The sequence below is a fragment of the Eleutherodactylus coqui genome, chromosome 3, assembly GCF_035609145.1.
Source record: "Eleutherodactylus coqui strain aEleCoq1 chromosome 3, aEleCoq1.hap1, whole genome shotgun sequence".
NCBI classification, from domain to species: domain Eukaryota; kingdom Metazoa; phylum Chordata; class Amphibia; order Anura; family Eleutherodactylidae; genus Eleutherodactylus; species Eleutherodactylus coqui.
The window spans coordinates 170,965,715-170,984,133 of record NC_089839.1 but is presented as its reverse complement, the minus strand read 5'-3'; the positions used below and the strand labels follow the sequence as shown (position 1 = coordinate 170,984,133).

Below are 18,419 nucleotides of genomic sequence, written 5' to 3'. Positions count from 1 at the left end.
TGTATTATTGCCATCCGGCGGTTACAAATCATTGATCAAAACCTCAACACCAAACTGAATTTTTGATTATTTTTCTTTTACTTTGTCTACACATTTTCTACATTTTTTATTAAATGGATGGATTATTACTTTTTCTTTTACATTATTTTAGTCTTTTAGTTTAGTAATAAACATATACTGTCAAACATGTAGTTTCGTGGGTAATCCGTTCGAAAGCAATCGGCTAAACTTGAAACCAATGAAAGTAGAGGTAATTATTTTCATAGGAATCAATGTAAATCCAATTAATTTGTTCCAGACATTCCAAAAAACTCACCAAACCACATTTTTGTACAGCATTTAGTGCTGCCTTTTCAGCGCTGCGCTAAACGCTATACAACGCTCCCATTTATTTCAATGGGGCTGTTCACAAAAGCGTTTTCGGCTCTGCATTGCCCATTGAAATGAATGGGCACAACTTGGTATTACATTTTTGGCAGTGCTAAACGCCCTAGCTACACTGCCTGAGAGACAAAAAAAATCAATATACTCACCTAGCAGGTGCCGTCGGTGTCCCGCGGCCACTCTTCAGAGCCCCGTGCAGGCTTGTCAAGCATCTTGCTAGTGACTGAAATCCCCTGCCTCTAGCAAGAGATTGCTTTGATTAGTCTGAGTGACATCCCGCTCAGCCAATCACAGCCAGTGCTAGATGCTCCAATCACAGCCATTCATCTATGAATGGCTGTGATTGGAGCAATCTATGAATGGCTGTGACATCAGCAACGAGGTCATGTGGGCGGGCGGCGAAACTAGAAGCAAGCAATGAAAGAAACTGGCGAAAGACGTAGGCGACGAAAGTAGAGGAATGACTATATATATATATATATATATATATATACACACATTTTTTGAATGGATGGCTGATTATTTTTTATTTTACATTTCTGTATTTGGTCATTTAGTTCACTGATAAACATATGATATATGTATATATATATATATATATATATATATATATATATATATATATATATATACACATATACACATATGTTTATTAGTAGGCTAAAATACTAACTAAAATAAATAATTATCCATCATTAAATAAAAGATGTAAACAAATGTGTAGACAAAGTAAAGTTTTAAATTCCTTTTGGTGGTGAGGCTTTGATCAATGATGTATAACCGCTGGATGTCAATAATACATGCAACAGGTCGATATTTTACATAGACCTGTGTAGAAAATACTACTTATACTTACCGTGCTATCTACATATGCTTCTGTCCACACAATATCGTGCTCCTGGTCAATAACTTTAGGTCTACTCAAAACATGTAAATATGCCATGACATTCTCTTGTACATCAGCTAGTGTGGATATTTGAGTGAAAAAGCCTGCAGTGAAAACACAACATTTTTTGTCATAAAGCAGTAAACCAACATCAAGTACACACTAAAAATAATTGAAAAGGGTTATTTTTTCTGGTTTAGAAAAACTATTCTCAAATACTCTTTATGCTGAGTTCATAGAGCAAAGTGCCCTGTTCAGGAACCCCTACTATTAGCCAAAAAGAAATGGCTACAAAAAGCATCTCTTGACCTGGAGGACCAAACAGTTCTGTGCATTATGCAGTCAACTTATTGTTTTCAATGGGCACTGTGTAATGCTTAAATTCCCCTGTGGTGGTGCTGCAGGGAAATTGAACAGATCCCAGCTGATTGCTAGAGGACCCGAAAAAACTTGCTCTATCTACCCTCAGGGGAACATTCTTACAAAAATAGATCATCAAAGTGGAAAAAAAAATCTTAAAACTTTTGCAAGGCTTAAAAGTGTTTATCAAGAACCAGTTATATCTAAATACATAATTGTGGATTAATGAGGAAATTATTAATAAAAATAAGCAACTTATCGTATAGTTGTATAAAAAATGTCTGCTAATGGATCCCACAGGAAGAATCATTGAATGCAATAGCTGACAGGTTTAGAGGCAATACACACCACTATCACATGGCCAGCGGGATGGGACATCAGCAAGTGTTTGGAAACACATTTATGTATTTTCATTAAAATTTTTAGCATATTAAAAAAGGCCAATTGCACGTGGATGTCTGTGGCATAAAACCGTGGCTCAGCCGCAGTTCTTTGCTGTGCATTATGAGGCGGGTCTGCTTTGGATTCTTCTTATGTGGATTTCCCTGTGTGAACAAAGCCTAACAGCTGCATCAGTCGCTTCTGAGATATAATGGTATCTCGTTAAAAAATGTGTCTATTAAACGACATCTGCTTAATGCATCATGTCATCCGTATGCCATATCAGCATCAGGGTTGACAACTGGACAGTCTGTAAAAAGAGGTGATTTTTTTATAGTGTCCGTGAAAAATATTAGATGCGTCATAAATTTTTTTTTAGGCTGGTGGTACTTGGGCAATATATTTAGACTAATTATCACTATTTTACAGTTCACAGTAAATGCTGGTAATTAGTACACATCAATATCTGACTTATGGATATTTGTTACTTATAATCTTTACCATTCGGTATCGTTTTCCAATGTGCCAAGTTGAATGTCTGTATTTTTGGATAAGTTGTCCAGGAAAATGAAAAATTCAAGTTGGCAACCCTGATTAGCAACCATTTCATAGAATCATAGAATGGTAGAGTTGGAAGGGACCTCCATGGTCATCGGGTCCAACCCCCTGCTCAGTGCAGGATTCACTAAATCATCCCAGACAGATGTCTGTCCAGAACTCACCACTTCCTGTGGCAACCTGTTCCATTCATTCATCACCCTCACTGTCAGAAAGTTTTTTCTAATATCTAATCTGTGTCTCCTCCCTTTCAGTTTCATCCTATTGCTTCTAGTCCATGGTGGTGAATCTATGCCACGCATGCCAGAGGAGGCACTCTGAGCCCTCTTTGTGGGCAGTCGATGCATGAGCGCTGATGTCACTGCTAAGGTTGTTAGCCCTCGTGCAGAGCATTTACACAGGCAGAGTTCTGCCCCATTGAGACAGGATAAGCTGTTGGGCAAATAATGCCTGACAGCCTATCCCAGAGATGCTCACTCTTGTCCTGTTACATAAGAGCGAGTTTCACTAGCATCACTGAAAGCGCTGTCTGCATGGAGGTGGGACAGCCGGGAAGCAATCCCCCCCGTCCACCTTAATTTATTTTCAGAAGTGCTGTTTACATTGAATAATGCATAATAATTTTCTGCATGCAGAAATTGAATGACTGAACAACTCTTGTTCAGTCGCTACATACATTTATATGGGACAACTATCATTCAAATTCCTGTAGGAGCGCGGGAATTTGATCAAGTTCTGAATTATAATTATCCCGTGTAAGTAGCCCTTTTGCTGCTGAATTGCGGGCTTCTTGCTTAGTGCTTCACCTTCTACGTGAAATGTTGAGCGAGGACCATTAACACAGAACGAGAAACAAAGCAATCCAGTGATAGTTTTTATGCTGAGTGAGGGCTTAAACAGATGGGCGTGATTTCATCCCATGTAAGTGGCCGAGTTGGCACTTTGTGGGTTTCGGGTTGCAATTTGGGCCCTTGGTATGAATGAGAATAGGGCTGATCCCTCTGCACTGTGACAGTCCTTCAGATATTTGTAGACAGCTATTAAGTCTCCTCTCAGCCTTCTTTTTTGCAAGCTAAACATTCCCAGATCCTTTAACCGTTCATCATAGATGGGTACCTCATGAAAAACTGGATGGAATAGCACAATCCATTGAGTCATTCAATTGAGAAAAAAACGGTATCCCTCATAGATAGGAGTAGAATGGAGACAAAAGGGCCTTTGTTTGGTGAAAGAGGGGCTGTGGACACGTTTGACGTATGTGCCAGAGGCTTTCTAAGTGCACACACCAAGTGGATCACAAAAGCACAGTGTGGAAGTAGCCCAACATACCAGCTGACATTTGTGCCTTTTGTTGGGGTTGTGCAGTGACGAAAGAGAAGAGCTTTACAGTTAAAAGCGATTACGACAGCAGCTGATTACATTTGGTCTGTCATATGCTTTGTGTGAGAGCCGCGTTTAATTAATCTAATCAAAATCTTCTAATTCTGTCATTTAACTTTCAAAAGTATACTTGCTTACAGCACATAAAGAAAATGTAATGTCAATTTCACAAGCTTCTCTGCTGGGATTTCTGGAGCTTGATTGTTCTAATGTATTTAAAATGGGCTGTCGCCATGCGTCATTAAACACTTTCTCCCACAAGATATGTCCTACTTCTGCATCAAATGTAATGGAGGACGTGAGAAGAAGGACTTACAATTTTCACATTAGGAGCTTGAGCATTAGAAATATATGCACGGAGGACGCAGGCTCCCCAATGATCTATACCCGGCACAAGGACAGAGCTGTCCACATATCACTGAGGTGGAAATTCTGCAAACCGCCGAACATTGTGCGGCGCACTCAAGAAAGAAATGATCCTCAAGTAAAATTGATTTTAGGACCAGCGACCTCTTTAACTGCTGTGTGTTCGGCCAGCCCACTCATGGATAAAAGCCTGAACTGCTGGGCCGAGCTAGAGATTAGATCTGCTTTAATTTCTGGCTATTCCCTGAGACAGAGTACATGCCTCAGTTCACTATAGACAAGAGGATGGAGAACGTGAGATGTAGATGATTGATGTGAGGCTCAAAGAACTGCTGCACTGCAGGTAGTAGAGGAAGGACATGAAGCCCTGAACTGGATTTATTAAAAGGGAAAGCATCAGAAATGAATTTAAAGGGAGCGTGCTGCCCGCAAAAAGGGGATGATAAGGAAAAAGGTTGTATATGACAGATTTGTCAAGACTTTGGCGATTGCTTTGCGCCAATTTTCACCATAGAAGAACACTGAAATTGTGCTGCAACCTGTGATTTTATCCTACCAAAACTCATTGTGGAGCTTTTGCCTGAGCTTTCACAAAGATGACAACAGGGAATGTTGGCCTGTACAGCTACTGTAGAGCTTAACTGTTTCCATATATTCCAGACTCTGGTAAAAGTGATGGTGCTAGGGTTGCCACCCGGCTGGTAAGTCACTGGCCTTGTAGGTAATTAAGTCCAAAGGCTGATGCTGCTATTTATCTTTGGCCAGTAAGAAACAATGGTCAGCTGTGTGCACCTCCGGCAGGGCAGCAACCCCACATTATCAAATATTTCACTCACTCCTTAACTCTGGTCCAACCAGACACCCCGAACTCTGACGCCCCACCCCCAGGCATCTGCATTTCTGCACATCCTGTAAGCAGCGCTGTCGCCGTGAGTGTCCACTATTACAGCAGCAGCAGCCGGGTTGGAGCTAGAGAGTGAGTGAAATACTTGAAAGTATGGGATGCTGCCCAGTCGAAGGTTCAGGGCAGGAAGAGCATAAAGAGGGGACACTATTAATACTGGGGCCACTGAGGGAGCCACTGTTATCACTGGGGACAGTAAGGAGTTTATTATTTCTACTTGGGCTCCTAAGGGAACAATATTAATGCTAGGGCCACTGATGGGAACACTATTACTGTTGGGGGTCACTGTTATTATTGCTGGCACTATTACTACTGGGGCCACAGAGAGGGGAGGCACAATTAGTAGTTCTAGCCACTAGAATAACAAAGGTAAAGACATACATCGTAATGAGCCATGCCCCTATCTACACCCCTGAACCATGCCCTTTTTACCTTTGTTCCCTGATACCAGGGTAATGGAACTGCTGTGATGACCTCAGGCAGTGGATTCACTTGGGCGCTCATGGCTCACTTTTAGTACCCCAGACAATTTCTGGCTTAGAATCCCAGACTGCTCTGCATCTCCTGCTACTGTCTAGTCTGCTGCACCCCAACAACCACTCACTCATTTCCACCGCCATACTGGACACTGCAAAGAAGCAGTCTCCCTTCCCTCTCATGTACTGATGCTCTGCTTATTAGGCCTGACCACCTGGTCATGCACGGCCAACATCTCTCCAGCTGTTACAATGCTCCGATCACTGGGCTTCTTGTCACTAAGCCACACTTTGCTTTCACCTGTGCTGCAGCGTGCACAGACCTTTACTCTTGCTCTTCTTGTCACTGGGCCTCTCTTGAAAAGTATGGTGTAAACAGAGGATGAGATGGAATTTCAAACATTATAGAGGCATTTTTAGGGAGCTGTTTTATTGAAAGGGATAGAAATGCAGGTGTAATGGGGATAGCCTATCATTTTTAATCCCATTACACATTTTTAATTAGTCATCATTTTTCCGGGTTTTATTGTATCGTGGCTACAGATTAATTCTTTTTGTCTAACCCTTAATTGGTGACCTTTGGCAGACAAATCCCTGCATGGTTCAGGTAGCCGGCTTAAGGTTGACTCAGCCTTCCATTCTTCCGAAATCGTTAAAATGAGTACCCAGCTGTGGGGTAAAAGATGACTGGGGAAGGCAATGGCAAGCCACCCTGCAAAAACAGTCTGCTAAGTAAGCGTCACAGTGTGACGTCACCCTAGGAGTCAGTCATGACTCGGTGCTTGCACCAGGGGACTTACCTTTACCTGAATATAAGCTCCACATAAGGCAGGGAGCAAAATAAAATCTGAGGTATTCATAAAGCAACAAAAAGCTCTTGAGTTATTCACACTCACCCTTATTGGCACAGGCCATCCATTTCATATTGTCTGCAAAAGCTGCTTCTCTTCCAATCAAGTATGTGAATATGCGAACCTGGAAGTATAAGACACAAATCTAATTACAATGTGATGTTTCCTATCTTTGAAATTTTTGTGCATCTATCTTATATACACTGCACCCTTATTATGGCCTATGGGCATGTTGACAACAGAGAGGAAAATCTCTTGATTAGTACCACCATCTAATACTACAGGTGATGCCATGGTAATGCATGGTCATGCCAAGCCTTCCTTAGTAGGAGTAACTTTCTCCATTGCTTTTTCTGCACTATGTGATATTTTGGCAGTAATTTATAAATTGCAGCTGTCCTGAATTATGTCCTTGTAACTTAAAACACGTCTGCTGATGAATATTCTTGAAGGATTCCACCACTGTTCAGCCCTCCTTTTAAACAGCTGATTGGCCAATCAATTCACCAGACATGCTCTGCTAAATGCATTTGGTCAAATTGTAGGCTATGGTTACAGGTCAACTTTGGCCACGACAGGTCTTGCGTGACCAAAGAGCGCTGTGTAGCCCTGTGGCCTCACATTCTCATTGAGGTCATTTTCATTGCATTGCTAAATTTGGATTTTTTGCAATCTGTAGGTCACAGTCATGGCAACTGCAAGTTGCATCGCAAAAACTATTGATAGCAATGTCATGGGCTACAGAACAATCTTTGTCCACGTAGCCAAAGCCACCAAGTAGCACTTGCCTTATTCACATGAAGGTGAAAACAACTGAAAACATTGCATAAAGAGGCATTTAAAAAGTATGAGATATCATTTAGCTGAGTATGTTGTAAGTGAATACTAATGGTACTCAAAAAATTGGTGCTTTGAAAATGTTATTTAAATAAACATACAACCATATGGTAAACTGCATTAATAAAATGTCTAATATAAGCATTATTCTAAATTTTGGGGGTTTAAGTTGGAAATGTCAGTCAGCAGTGATCCATTTCTTGTTTCTCACCACTTCCTCAGTAACTTCAGAACTAGAGATGAGCGAGTCTACTCGGTAAGGCCTTAGTCACACGGGCGTTTTTTCACGCGATTTGCGCATCGCATGACGGATGCGCATGCGCAAATCGCGTGACCGGCGCCGAAAAATCGGCCCAAAAATCGCCCGAAAATCTGCTCCTAGCCGCGTTTCATTAGAAACGGGCCGGAGCTGTCCAGCGCATTGCATTCAATGGAGCCGGCAATACAGCGGCTCCATTGAATGCAAGCGCTGCGGGCGAGTGTGGGATGAATTGTCGGGGAGGGGTTAAATATATAACCCCTTTCCTGCAATGCATCCTTAAATGTGAAAAAATAAAAAAAAAGGATGTACTCACCAGCTCCAGGCAGCTGGAGATCCCGGCGGCCGGCTTGCAGTGGGTGTGAAGGAGGTGTGACTCAGACTGGCCCCTGATTGGCTCAGCGCTGAGCCAATCAGAAGCAAGTCTCAGTCACACCCATTCATGAATTCATGAATGGGTGTGACTGAGATCAGTCTCTGATTGGCTCAGGCTGAGCCAATCAGGGGCCAGTCTGAGTCACACCTCCTTCACACCCACTGCAAGCCGGCCGCCGGGATCTCCAGCTGTCTGGAGCTGGTGAGTACATCCTTTTTTTTTATTTTTTCACATTTAAGGATGCATTGCAGGAAAGGGGTTATATATTTAACCCCTCCCCGACAATTCATCCCGCGCACGCCGGCAGCCCATTGCTTTCAATGGAGTCGGCTGTACTCCATTGAATTTAATGGGCAAACATTGTTCTTCTCTGCCACAGCTGTTACAGCTGTGGCAGAGAAGAATGATTTGTCTTCTGTATGTTCTCAATGGGGTCGGCGCTGCTGTCGCCGGCCCCATTGAGCGCATATAGAGAAGAGAACAGGAATCGCAGATCGCAGATAGATGCGATCTGCGATTTCTGTTCTCTAATTTATCGGACGAGCGCATAAAAAGCGCTCATGTGTCCGATACCATTGCAAAGCAATGGTTTTAAAAAATCGCCGGACGCATGCGCATGCGCAAATCGCGGCAATAAACGCCCGTGTGACTAAGCCCTAAGGCAGTCATTCTAGCGAGCAACGCTCTTCTTGAGTAACTGCTTAGTGATCCGAGCAGGTTCGGGTGGGCTGTGGAGGGCGGGGGTGAGTGGGAGGAAGAGTGAGAGAGATCTCTCTCGCTCTTCCTCCCGCTCTGCTCCCCCCCCCCCCCCCCCGCTCACCCCTGCAGCCCACCCAAGTCTGCTCGGATCACTAAGCAGTAACTCGATAAGAGCGTTGCTCGCTAGAATGACTGCCTTACCGAGTAGGCTCGCTCATCTCTATTCAGAACACATTTGTTCTGAAAATTAGTTTAGTAATCATTTATGTAAAACTGAACATTACAATTTATATTATTTGATAAATTCAGTGTTTTACTTTGGATTTGAGTTTCCCATGTTAGTATTCTGATTACCGGAATTTATTACAGGAAAATTTACAGTAAAACCAAAATGAGGTCTTTTCTTGTGTGTACAAAAATAATTGCACCAATAGTAAGCCTCCCCTTTTCGTTTTACCCTTTTTGCCATCTGTCAGGCACTCTTAAACCCTTCTTTGTACTCTTCGCAACTTTTATTTGTGCTCCAACAACTCTAAGACCCCTATAACAACATCACAACCCATGGTAGCTGCTCCAGTAATTTATATCCAGGAAGAAGTTGGCATAAGCAATTGGAAGAGCAGTTATTAACATAGTTTGTTCATACCAATTAGGCACTGTTCACACTTCTCAGCATTTTTGGCAGCAAGAATAGTGCAAATCTCTTTATTCCTCCAAGATGAAAAAATGAAACATTTTAATTTGCGCAGAGATCTTTTTATGTTGGAGGAATAAAGAGATCTGAACTATTGTACACCTGTTTAGATGCTGTTGCCTTCTTCTGCTTCTACTTCGTTTTGTAGTCTAGGAGAGATTTCAGGATGCGGGTCCAATCTTGCCCTGTTAAGGGCTTAACTTAATTGAGTGCACTGTAGATCTAGTCTTTTCTGGACAGCAGTCTGCAGCATTATTATTCCAAACATAAATACTACAAGCCTACTGGACCAGGTCGGACACCAATATAATCAATGTGTAGCTAAGTCTATCTGTTCACAATCTAATATATATGCTGTCACAATTAGTGATGAGCAATTAGTGGAATAATTGTTTCGTGTCCCTATGGGGACAGTCAATTCTGACTACAATTAAAGTGAATGGGAGTAAAAAATTGTGTTCACTAATTTGCACTGCAGAAGGTCCACAATTCAGCCCCCCAAATTGCATAGGAATACAGACACATATCTGGAGAACACTGTGTTCCTTCTAAAAATTGGTCAAAATAATGTACAGTGATGAAGAGGTCAGTCATAGCACATGGGTGTCACTGAGAACCAAAGAAGGCCCACATAGGGTCTCCTAAATAAAATATTATGCCAAGGAAGACAGCAGCTGTGCTGTTTGTTTTAAACGCAATGTCATAAATTTTCCAAGGGCAAATTTTGCCAGTTGAACAGAACACTCAAGCTAGGTCTGGTTCCAAGGAAAGGCCGTAGAGCTGCCATAAATTTTGCTATGCAAGACAAGTGTGATGCTTATTTTAAAAGCAATGTCACACATTTTATTAGAAAAATTTTGCTATGTGAATACAACACTCAAACATAGGCTTACTTTAATGAACAGCTATAGAACTACCAGACATGTAACTACACAAAACAGTAGGTATGCTGTGTGCTTTAAAAGTAATATCTTAAATTCTACAAAGAGAAATTCTGCAAGATGAACACAATACTCAAGCATGGACTTACTCCAAGGAACAGTTGTAAAGCTATCAAAAATTATGCTATGCAAGACAGCAGGTGTGGTGCTTGTTTTAAAAGCAATGTCATACATTTTAGAAGGACAGATTCTGCAAGGTGAACACAACACTCAAGCATGGGCCTACTCCAAGGAACAGCTGTAGAGCTATCAAAAACCATGTCAAGGGAGACAGCTAGTATGGTGCTTGTTTAAAAGCAAAGTAAAGTTTGCAAATGACAAATTCTACCAAGTGAACAGAACAGCCAAGTACGGGCCTTCTCCAAGGTAAAGCTATAGAGCTGCAGTTGTTTTTTGTGCTTTGGAAATTTTCGTTGTGGGAGAATGAGGAGAAGGGGACAGACAAATCTCCTCACTTACTGCCAGTCCACCACCAGGTCTGGTAGGATTTATCTTTTTTTTTTTACATCTTTATTGATATACTGAGCAGCCTCTGAGATTGTGCACCTATTGCTAGCTTAGCGAGCATACTTTTGCTACATGTGCTTGGTCAGTAGCGATTAATTTATGACATTTGGCTCCAGATGAACTCGATTGAGCAGTTTAGTAGTTAGACTGTTTTGACCTCATACAACAGTGTTGTATTATTTGATAGTGGGGACAGTCATTATCATCTGATAACAGAGACAGCACCTTGCTTAGTGATCCTTTAATTAAGACTGCTATACATATTGAGGCCTTAGTCAGACGGACGTTTTTTCGCGCGATTTGCGGATCGCATGACGGATGCGCATCCGCAAATCGCGTGACCGGTGCCAGAAAATCGCCCGAAAATCTGCTCCTAGCCGCGTTTCATTAGAAACGGGCCGGAGCTGTCCAGCGCATTGCATTCAATGGAGCCGGCAATACAGCGCTGAGCCAATCAGAGGCAGGTCTGACTCACACCCCCTTCACACCCACTGCAGGTCGGCCGCGCGGAACTCCGGCTGCCGGGAGCAGGTGAGTATATATATATTTTTTATTTTAACACTTTTCTGGATGAATTGCAGGGAAGGGCTTATATATTTAAGCCCTTCCCGACAATTCATCCCGCGCACGCCGGCAGCCCATTGCTTTCAATGGAGCCGGCTGTATTGCCGGCTCCATTGAATTCAATGGGCAAATATCGTTCTTCTCTTCCACAGCTGTTACAGCTGTGGCAGAGAAGAATGATTTGTCTTCTATATGTTCTCAATTGGGCCGGCGCTGCTGCCGCCGGCCCCATTGAGCGCATATAGAGAAGAGAACAGGAATCGCAGATCGCAGATAGGTGCGATCTGCGATTTCTGTTCTATAATTTATCGGACGAGCGCATAAAAAGCGCTCATGTGTCCGATACCATTGCAAAGCAATGGTTTTAAAAAATCGCCAGACGCATGCGCATGCGCAAATCGCGTGAAAAAACGCCCGTCTGACTAAGGCCTGAGTAGTTTAGTAGTTATGCTATTTGACCTTAGGTCCCAGTGCTATATCATCTAACAGCAAGGGCAGTCATTTCCAGCTGATAGCAGGGACAGTCAGCATTTTGCTTAGTGTTTTATAATTAGGGCTGCTACATACTATTTAGTTTGATCTATTAATTATCAGATGTTAGAAAAAGACTTTTTGACCTAGTTCAAAGTTGTGGGGGCTTTGGTAGGCCATTTAGGTGGGTGGGAGTATGATCAACACCCCTTAGTAGCTTCCTGGTTTTCTACAAATTTCTCCTTAGTGAAGTTTGTTGAAGGGGATCTTCTATGCTATTTATTGATAATGATTTTTTTATCGGGTTTCATTATATTTAGTCTGATGTTTAATCAACTTTCATTAGGGTTGGTAACTGATGACTTTGAACAATGTCTAAGGCCACGAACACACACTGTTTGTATTTGGTGTTTCCCACCACTGCTAACTAAATAAACTGCAATTCCTGGGCGGCACGATATGTGAGAATAGAAGGCTACACAGTACAGCTTGTAAATTTGTGCTGAGCTAACTCATAAATCCCGCCTCCACAAAGTGATGGCTGTGATTGGTTCTTCAAGCGCTGCTTAGCCAATCAATGCGGCGCTGAAAGAACCAATCTGTCCATTGCTTTGTGCAGGCGGGATATATGTAGCCCGTAACCAGGAAGTGATCCTGTGTGAGCTGCCGAGGACTGCGGGCTCTGGAAAGCAGTGGAAAGGCCCTGGACCAAGCCTGCTAGGTAAGTGACTCAGCTGATCTGTGAGAAAAGCACTGCAAAAATGCAGTAATTGTGTTTATGGCCCTTTTCCCGCACCTACTGCATTCATGTTGAGTTTTTTTTATGAACAGTAACTTGGGCTTATTTTTGGAGTAGGGCTAATATTTCAAGCCTCCCCAAAAAGCCTCAAAAATCATGCTACAGCTTTTTTATGGGATATATCGTATTTTCAAGGAAACATGGTAAGATCACAAGGTGCATCAAAAGTTACCTAAAAGCACAAATGATGAGAACATTGTTCTCCCTCTTTACAAGTCACTGGTCACATGAAATATTGTGGACAGTTTTGGGCATCGGTACTCAAGAAGGTCATATCAGAGCTTGAGCAGGTTCAAAGGCAGGCAACTAAAGCAATTCATGGAATGGGCAGACTACAATACCCAGAGAGGTTATCAAAATTGGGGTTATTCACGTTAGAAGAAAGACAGCTGAGGGGTGACCTAATAGCTAGGTATAAATATATCAGGGAACAATACAAAGATCTCTCCCATCATCTATTTATACCCAGGACTGTAACTGTAACAAGGCGACGTCCACTACGTCTAGAGAAAGAAGGTTTCTACACTGATATGGAAGAGGGTTCTTTACTGTAAGAGCAGTGAGACTGTGGAACTCTCTGCCGGAGGACATGGTGATGACGAAAAGATGGGCCTGGACGTCTTTCTTGAGCTTTACAATATTACATGTTGAACTCACTGATTATTTCAGAAGTGTTGTTCATCCAGGGATCATTCCGGTTGCCAGACTTGAAGTCAGGAAGGATTTTTTTTTTATGGGGAAAATTGTCTTCTACCTCATTGTTTTGTTTTTTGCCTTCTCTGGATCAACATTGGGGGAGGGTAATAGGCTGAACTAGATAACATACTATATTAGTATGAAGGGCATTATTATTAAACGTGGAAAAGTGGGGAATTATTATTATTGAATCGGGCCATGAGGGGTGAAGACAACTACATTAACAACCATCGTATTAATCAAAACTGAGATTTCATTTTCTAAAATGGATTAGGAAAGCTCAATGTGGTTCAAGGATTCTGTAAGAGTCATCGACCTTAGTCAACTGAAATTCTGCCAATAGCATTTACTATATGAATGGGTAGAAGACAGTAATAAATTTAAAGGGGTTGTCCCGCGCCGAAACGTTTTTTTTTTTTTTTCAATAGCCCCCCCGTTCGGCGCGAGACAAACCCGATGCAGGGGTTAAAAAAAACAAAACGGATAGTGCTTACCTGAATCCCCGTGCTCCGGTGACTTCTTACTTACCTTGTGAAGATGGCCGCCGGGATCTTCACCCTCGGTGGACCGCAGGTCTTCTGTGTGGTCCATTGCCGATTCCAGCCTCCTGATTGGCTGGAATCGGCACACGTGACGGGGCGGAGCTACGAGGAGCCGCTCTCCGGCACGAGCGGCCCCATTCAGAAAAGAAGAAGACCGGACTGCGCAAGCGCGTCTAATCGGGCGATTAGACGCTGAAAATTAGACGGCACCATGGAGACGAGGACGCTAGCAACGGAACAGGTAAGTGAATAACTTCTGTATGGCTCATAATTAATGCACAATGTACATTACAAAGTGCATTAATATGGCCATACAGAAGTGTATAACCCCACTTTGTTTCGCGGGACAACCCCTTTAAGGGCATTTCTATAAAAACTGAAGACTATTTAGTAGATGTGGGACCAGTCAGTAATGAGGAACATCCAAAAGACCAGCATCTCTCATGTTGGCTCTTTGTTTTCATATCTTGTTAACTTTTTGGCCATAGTTATTATTTCAGAACCTTGGAAGTGTGTGCTTTTCTTTAGTTTATATAGAACAATGAACTGTTAGGTACTACTAAAACATTATTATAAGGTTCATTAGTTTTCTACTTTCTTTGAAGCCATCACCTATCTGATCTGTCCATCTAAAAGATGTAGTACTTAAACTTGATGGCAAAAAAACTTCAAAAGAAGATCCTGTAGCCATATTTTTTGGTCCTCACATATAGGTTATATAAGTTTCCTCCATCATTAACCTACATTATTAGTGTCATATACTGGTTAATGACATAGTGATTGAAGACCTGGCAAGAATAAAATCATTGCACAACCCTGGAAGATAATAAGTTTGGCCACAAATCATATAATGTTTTTTGGAAAATAATTTCACTCCATCAAATGCAAGTCTCCTGCTAGGATAACCGCAGGATATTTGTTTTCTTATTTATGAGCTTGAGGTTTATGGGAGATAGGTTCATGTATCAACGAACTGCCACCACCAACCGGTGACTGCAGTAAAAATGAAAAGTGCAAACTTGAGCAACTGCTGTAGAACTAGAACTTCTTCTATTATCTTTTGATAATGAAAAATCGTGATGTTTACTGACACATAATGGTTAATTTATTGGTAGTGTCAATGTTGAAATATTCACATTGCCTTATAAAGTAAAGGGAAGTACAATGCAATTTTGTTTGAGTTTTAAGTTTTGAGAATAGTTTTTATTATTATTTTTATTAGATCTTAAAGGGGTTGTGCCAAGATAGAAAGTTATCCCCTACTGTGCATTACAGCTCCAGTCATTTCAATGAGAGCACTGGAAATACCCGAGTACAAATGCTCACTAATCTCCGGTGTTCCCATTAAAATTAATAAAGCGGCACTGCGAATACACGACCACCACTTTGTTCATGCAGGGACCTTCGGGATCCTCATTGTTGGTATAAGTGAGGATCTCTGCAGTCAGACCCCACTGATCTAAGAGGTTTCAAATATCCTGTGGAAAGGGGATCATTTTCCATCTTGCTACAACCCCTTAACAATGGAAAAGATTTATGGGCTTCCAGATTATATCTTATACTAACTTACCCATCGCGCTTTGCTGCGAAGACAGACAGACATACATTTGTTTTTATATATATAGATAATAACCAATCACAGCGCAGCTTTCATGTTACCTCAGCGGTATAATATATAACAACCAATCGCAGCGCAGCTTACATGTTACCTCAGCTTTACAATATATAACACCCAATCACAGCACAGCTTTCATGTTAACTCAGCAGTATAATATATAACAACCAATCGAAGCACAGCTATAATTTTACATCAGCAGTATAATATATAAGAACCAATCACAGCACAGCTTTCATGTTACCTCAGCAGTATAATATATAACAACTAGAGATGAGCGAGCACCAAAATGCTTGGGTGCTCGTTGCTCAAGTCGAACTTTTCGTAATGCTCGAGAGCTCGTTTCGAGTAACGAACCCCATTGAAGTCAATGCGCGACTCGAGCATTCTTGTATGGGACCGATGCTCCTCATAGCTCATGACTTGTCAAACACCAGAAAACATCAGAAAGTCATGGAAACACCACAGAAACGGATAGGGAAGGGAAGGGGCAGCATGCATGGCTGCATCTGAGGCTCCCAGGTCCCACTATGAAGCCAAAATGGGGGCAAGAGTCTGGCGGTCACCCCCCTAACAATTTACTTGGGACAAACCCTCATTAGCAAGGCACACGCGCTGGCACATCTTAGCTAAGCACCACACTACCTGCAACCAAGGACAATCACTGCCTGGGGGTGACACCACTGCCTTTTCTCCTGGGCTACATGCTGGCATTGCGGTCCAACCCCCCCCCCCCCCCTGCACGACCCTGCGTCCACAGCGCACACAAAATTTTCCCTGTGCAGTTTTCAGCTTGCCTCATGCCACACGCTCGCTTCATAGCCACACCACCCTCATGTCTATTTATAAGTGCGTCTGCCATGAGGAGGAACCGGAGGCACACACTGCAGAGGGTTGGCAGGGCCAGGCAGCGACCCTCTTTGAAAGTGTGGGCGATAGCCCACAATGCTGTTGAGAATTGATGATAAATTGACGTATGATCATCATTCCAATCCCATGCCACCTCTGTCACAAAATTGTCAGGAGCCACAAACGTGGGCATAAAGGGGACTTAGGTGCCAGCACTTCTACACATCTCCACAATGCAGCAGCATATACTAACACCAAAGATTTGTTTGAAGCAGGAGGTGTCGCAAAAGTAACCACCACAGGTATACAGTGACCCTGTGAAAGTCTCATGAAATCAGTTACACTTCCTGTGAATGCTCCAATCCTGTATCTCGGATACCTGTGGTAATTTGTAGCACGAGAGATAATACATGCCGACCAACGCAGATCCCCAGACTCCAAGCAGGAGGAGGAGGTGGCATAATAAGCCCGAGAAACCATGACCGAGGTAAGACCCGCAATACTCTGTGTGGGAAGCACGTGAGCGGGACCTGGGTCAGGCTCGGTACCAGCCTCCACCTTGTGTGACCCAAACTGCCCTGAGTTACATAGCAATGGGAAATCCAAGTGTCCCCACACAATTCATTCGGTGTAGGTGTCAGATAGCTCAACACCGCAAGGGGAAGTCTTTGAGTTCCTTGGGCTAGCCTATGCTGTCAGTGCACAAAGATGCTATTACACAGGAAGAAATCAGAGTGCCCAAACATGGCAGAGTTTCACCCCGCCAAGGACATTGGCCTCGGCCCACATTTCTGCCCTAGTCAGTCAGTGTATTTGTGCCAGATAGGTAAAACACCACGATGGGAAGTCTTTGTGCACCCACAGTATAGGCAGACCCCTGTAACATTTCTGTTGCAAAAGTATAGGCAGACCCCAGTAACATTCCTGTAGCAGAAGTATAGGCAGACCCCTGTAACATTCCTGTAGCAAAGGTATAGGCAGACCCTAGTAACATTTCTGTAGCAAAGGTATAGGCAGACCCCAGTAACATTTCTGTAGCAAAACTATAGGCAGACCCCTGTAACATTTCAGTAGCAGAAGTATAGGCAGACCCCTGTAACATTTCTGTAGCAGAAGTATAGGCAGACCCCTGTAACAGTTCAGTAGCAGAAGTATAGGCAGACCCCTGTAATATTTCTGTAGCAGAAGTATAGGCAGACCCTTGTAACATTCCTGTACTAAAAGTATAGGCGGACCCCAGTAACATTTCTGTAGCAAAGGTATAGGCAGACCCCTGTAACATTCCTGTAGTAAAAGTATAGGCAGACCCCTGTAATATTCCTGTAGCAAAGGTATAGGCAGACCCCAGTAACATTTCTGTAGTAAAAGTATAGGCAGACCCCAGTAACATTTCTGTAGTAAAAGTATAGGCGGACCCCTGTAACATTTCTGAAGCAAAGGTATAGGCGGACCCCAGTAACATTTCTGTAGCAGAAGTATAGGCAGACCCCTGTAACATTTCTGTAGCAGAAGTATAGGAAGACCCCTGTAACATTTCTGTAGCAAGAGTATAGGCGAACCCCTGAAACATTGGTGTACCATGAGTGTAGGCGCAGGCCGGAAAAATTAGTTAGATAACAGTATAGGCGAGGGCCAAAAAAATTGGTGTACCAAGAGTACAAGTGTACCCCTGAAGAATTGCTCAACCGCGAGGGCAGGTGAAACCCATAAACATTTTTTAAAGATACAGCTCGCTGTTACTTAATTTGTAACAGAGCCTGGAGGCAGCCCTGTGAAAAAAATTGGTTTCTGTTAAAGTATCAATACTTTTGAAACTTGTAAAAAGATTATAAACAGAGCCTTTTGGGCCGCAGAAAAATTGGCAGTTCAGCGTGATAACATGCTGTTTTAGGAGGAGGAGTAGGAGGAGTAATAATATCGAGAGTGATTGACAAAGCTAATTCCCCCTTTTTTCTGGTGATAGAGAATGCTTTTTTCTCCAGTTGCAGCGAAAAGAATCATTAGGTTCCGGTGCTCTCCGCCGG

The 18,419-nt window shown here is 42.6% G+C and overlaps 1 protein-coding gene across 1 annotated transcript in view; it reads right to left on the bottom strand.

Moving 5' to 3' along the window:
- The window catches only part of CACNA2D3 (calcium voltage-gated channel auxiliary subunit alpha2delta 3), a 1,017,883-nt gene that overhangs the window by 435,934 nt on the left and 563,530 nt on the right, over window positions 1-18,419 (bottom strand). Inside the window, exons 13-14 of the mRNA XM_066596541.1 lie at window positions 6,592-6,670; window positions 1,241-1,374 (exon numbers count right to left, since the gene is read on the bottom strand). Of these exons, the coding sequence (XP_066452638.1) occupies window positions 1,241-1,374; window positions 6,592-6,670 (213 nt within the window). The remainder of the gene's footprint in view (window positions 1-1,240; window positions 1,375-6,591; window positions 6,671-18,419) is intronic.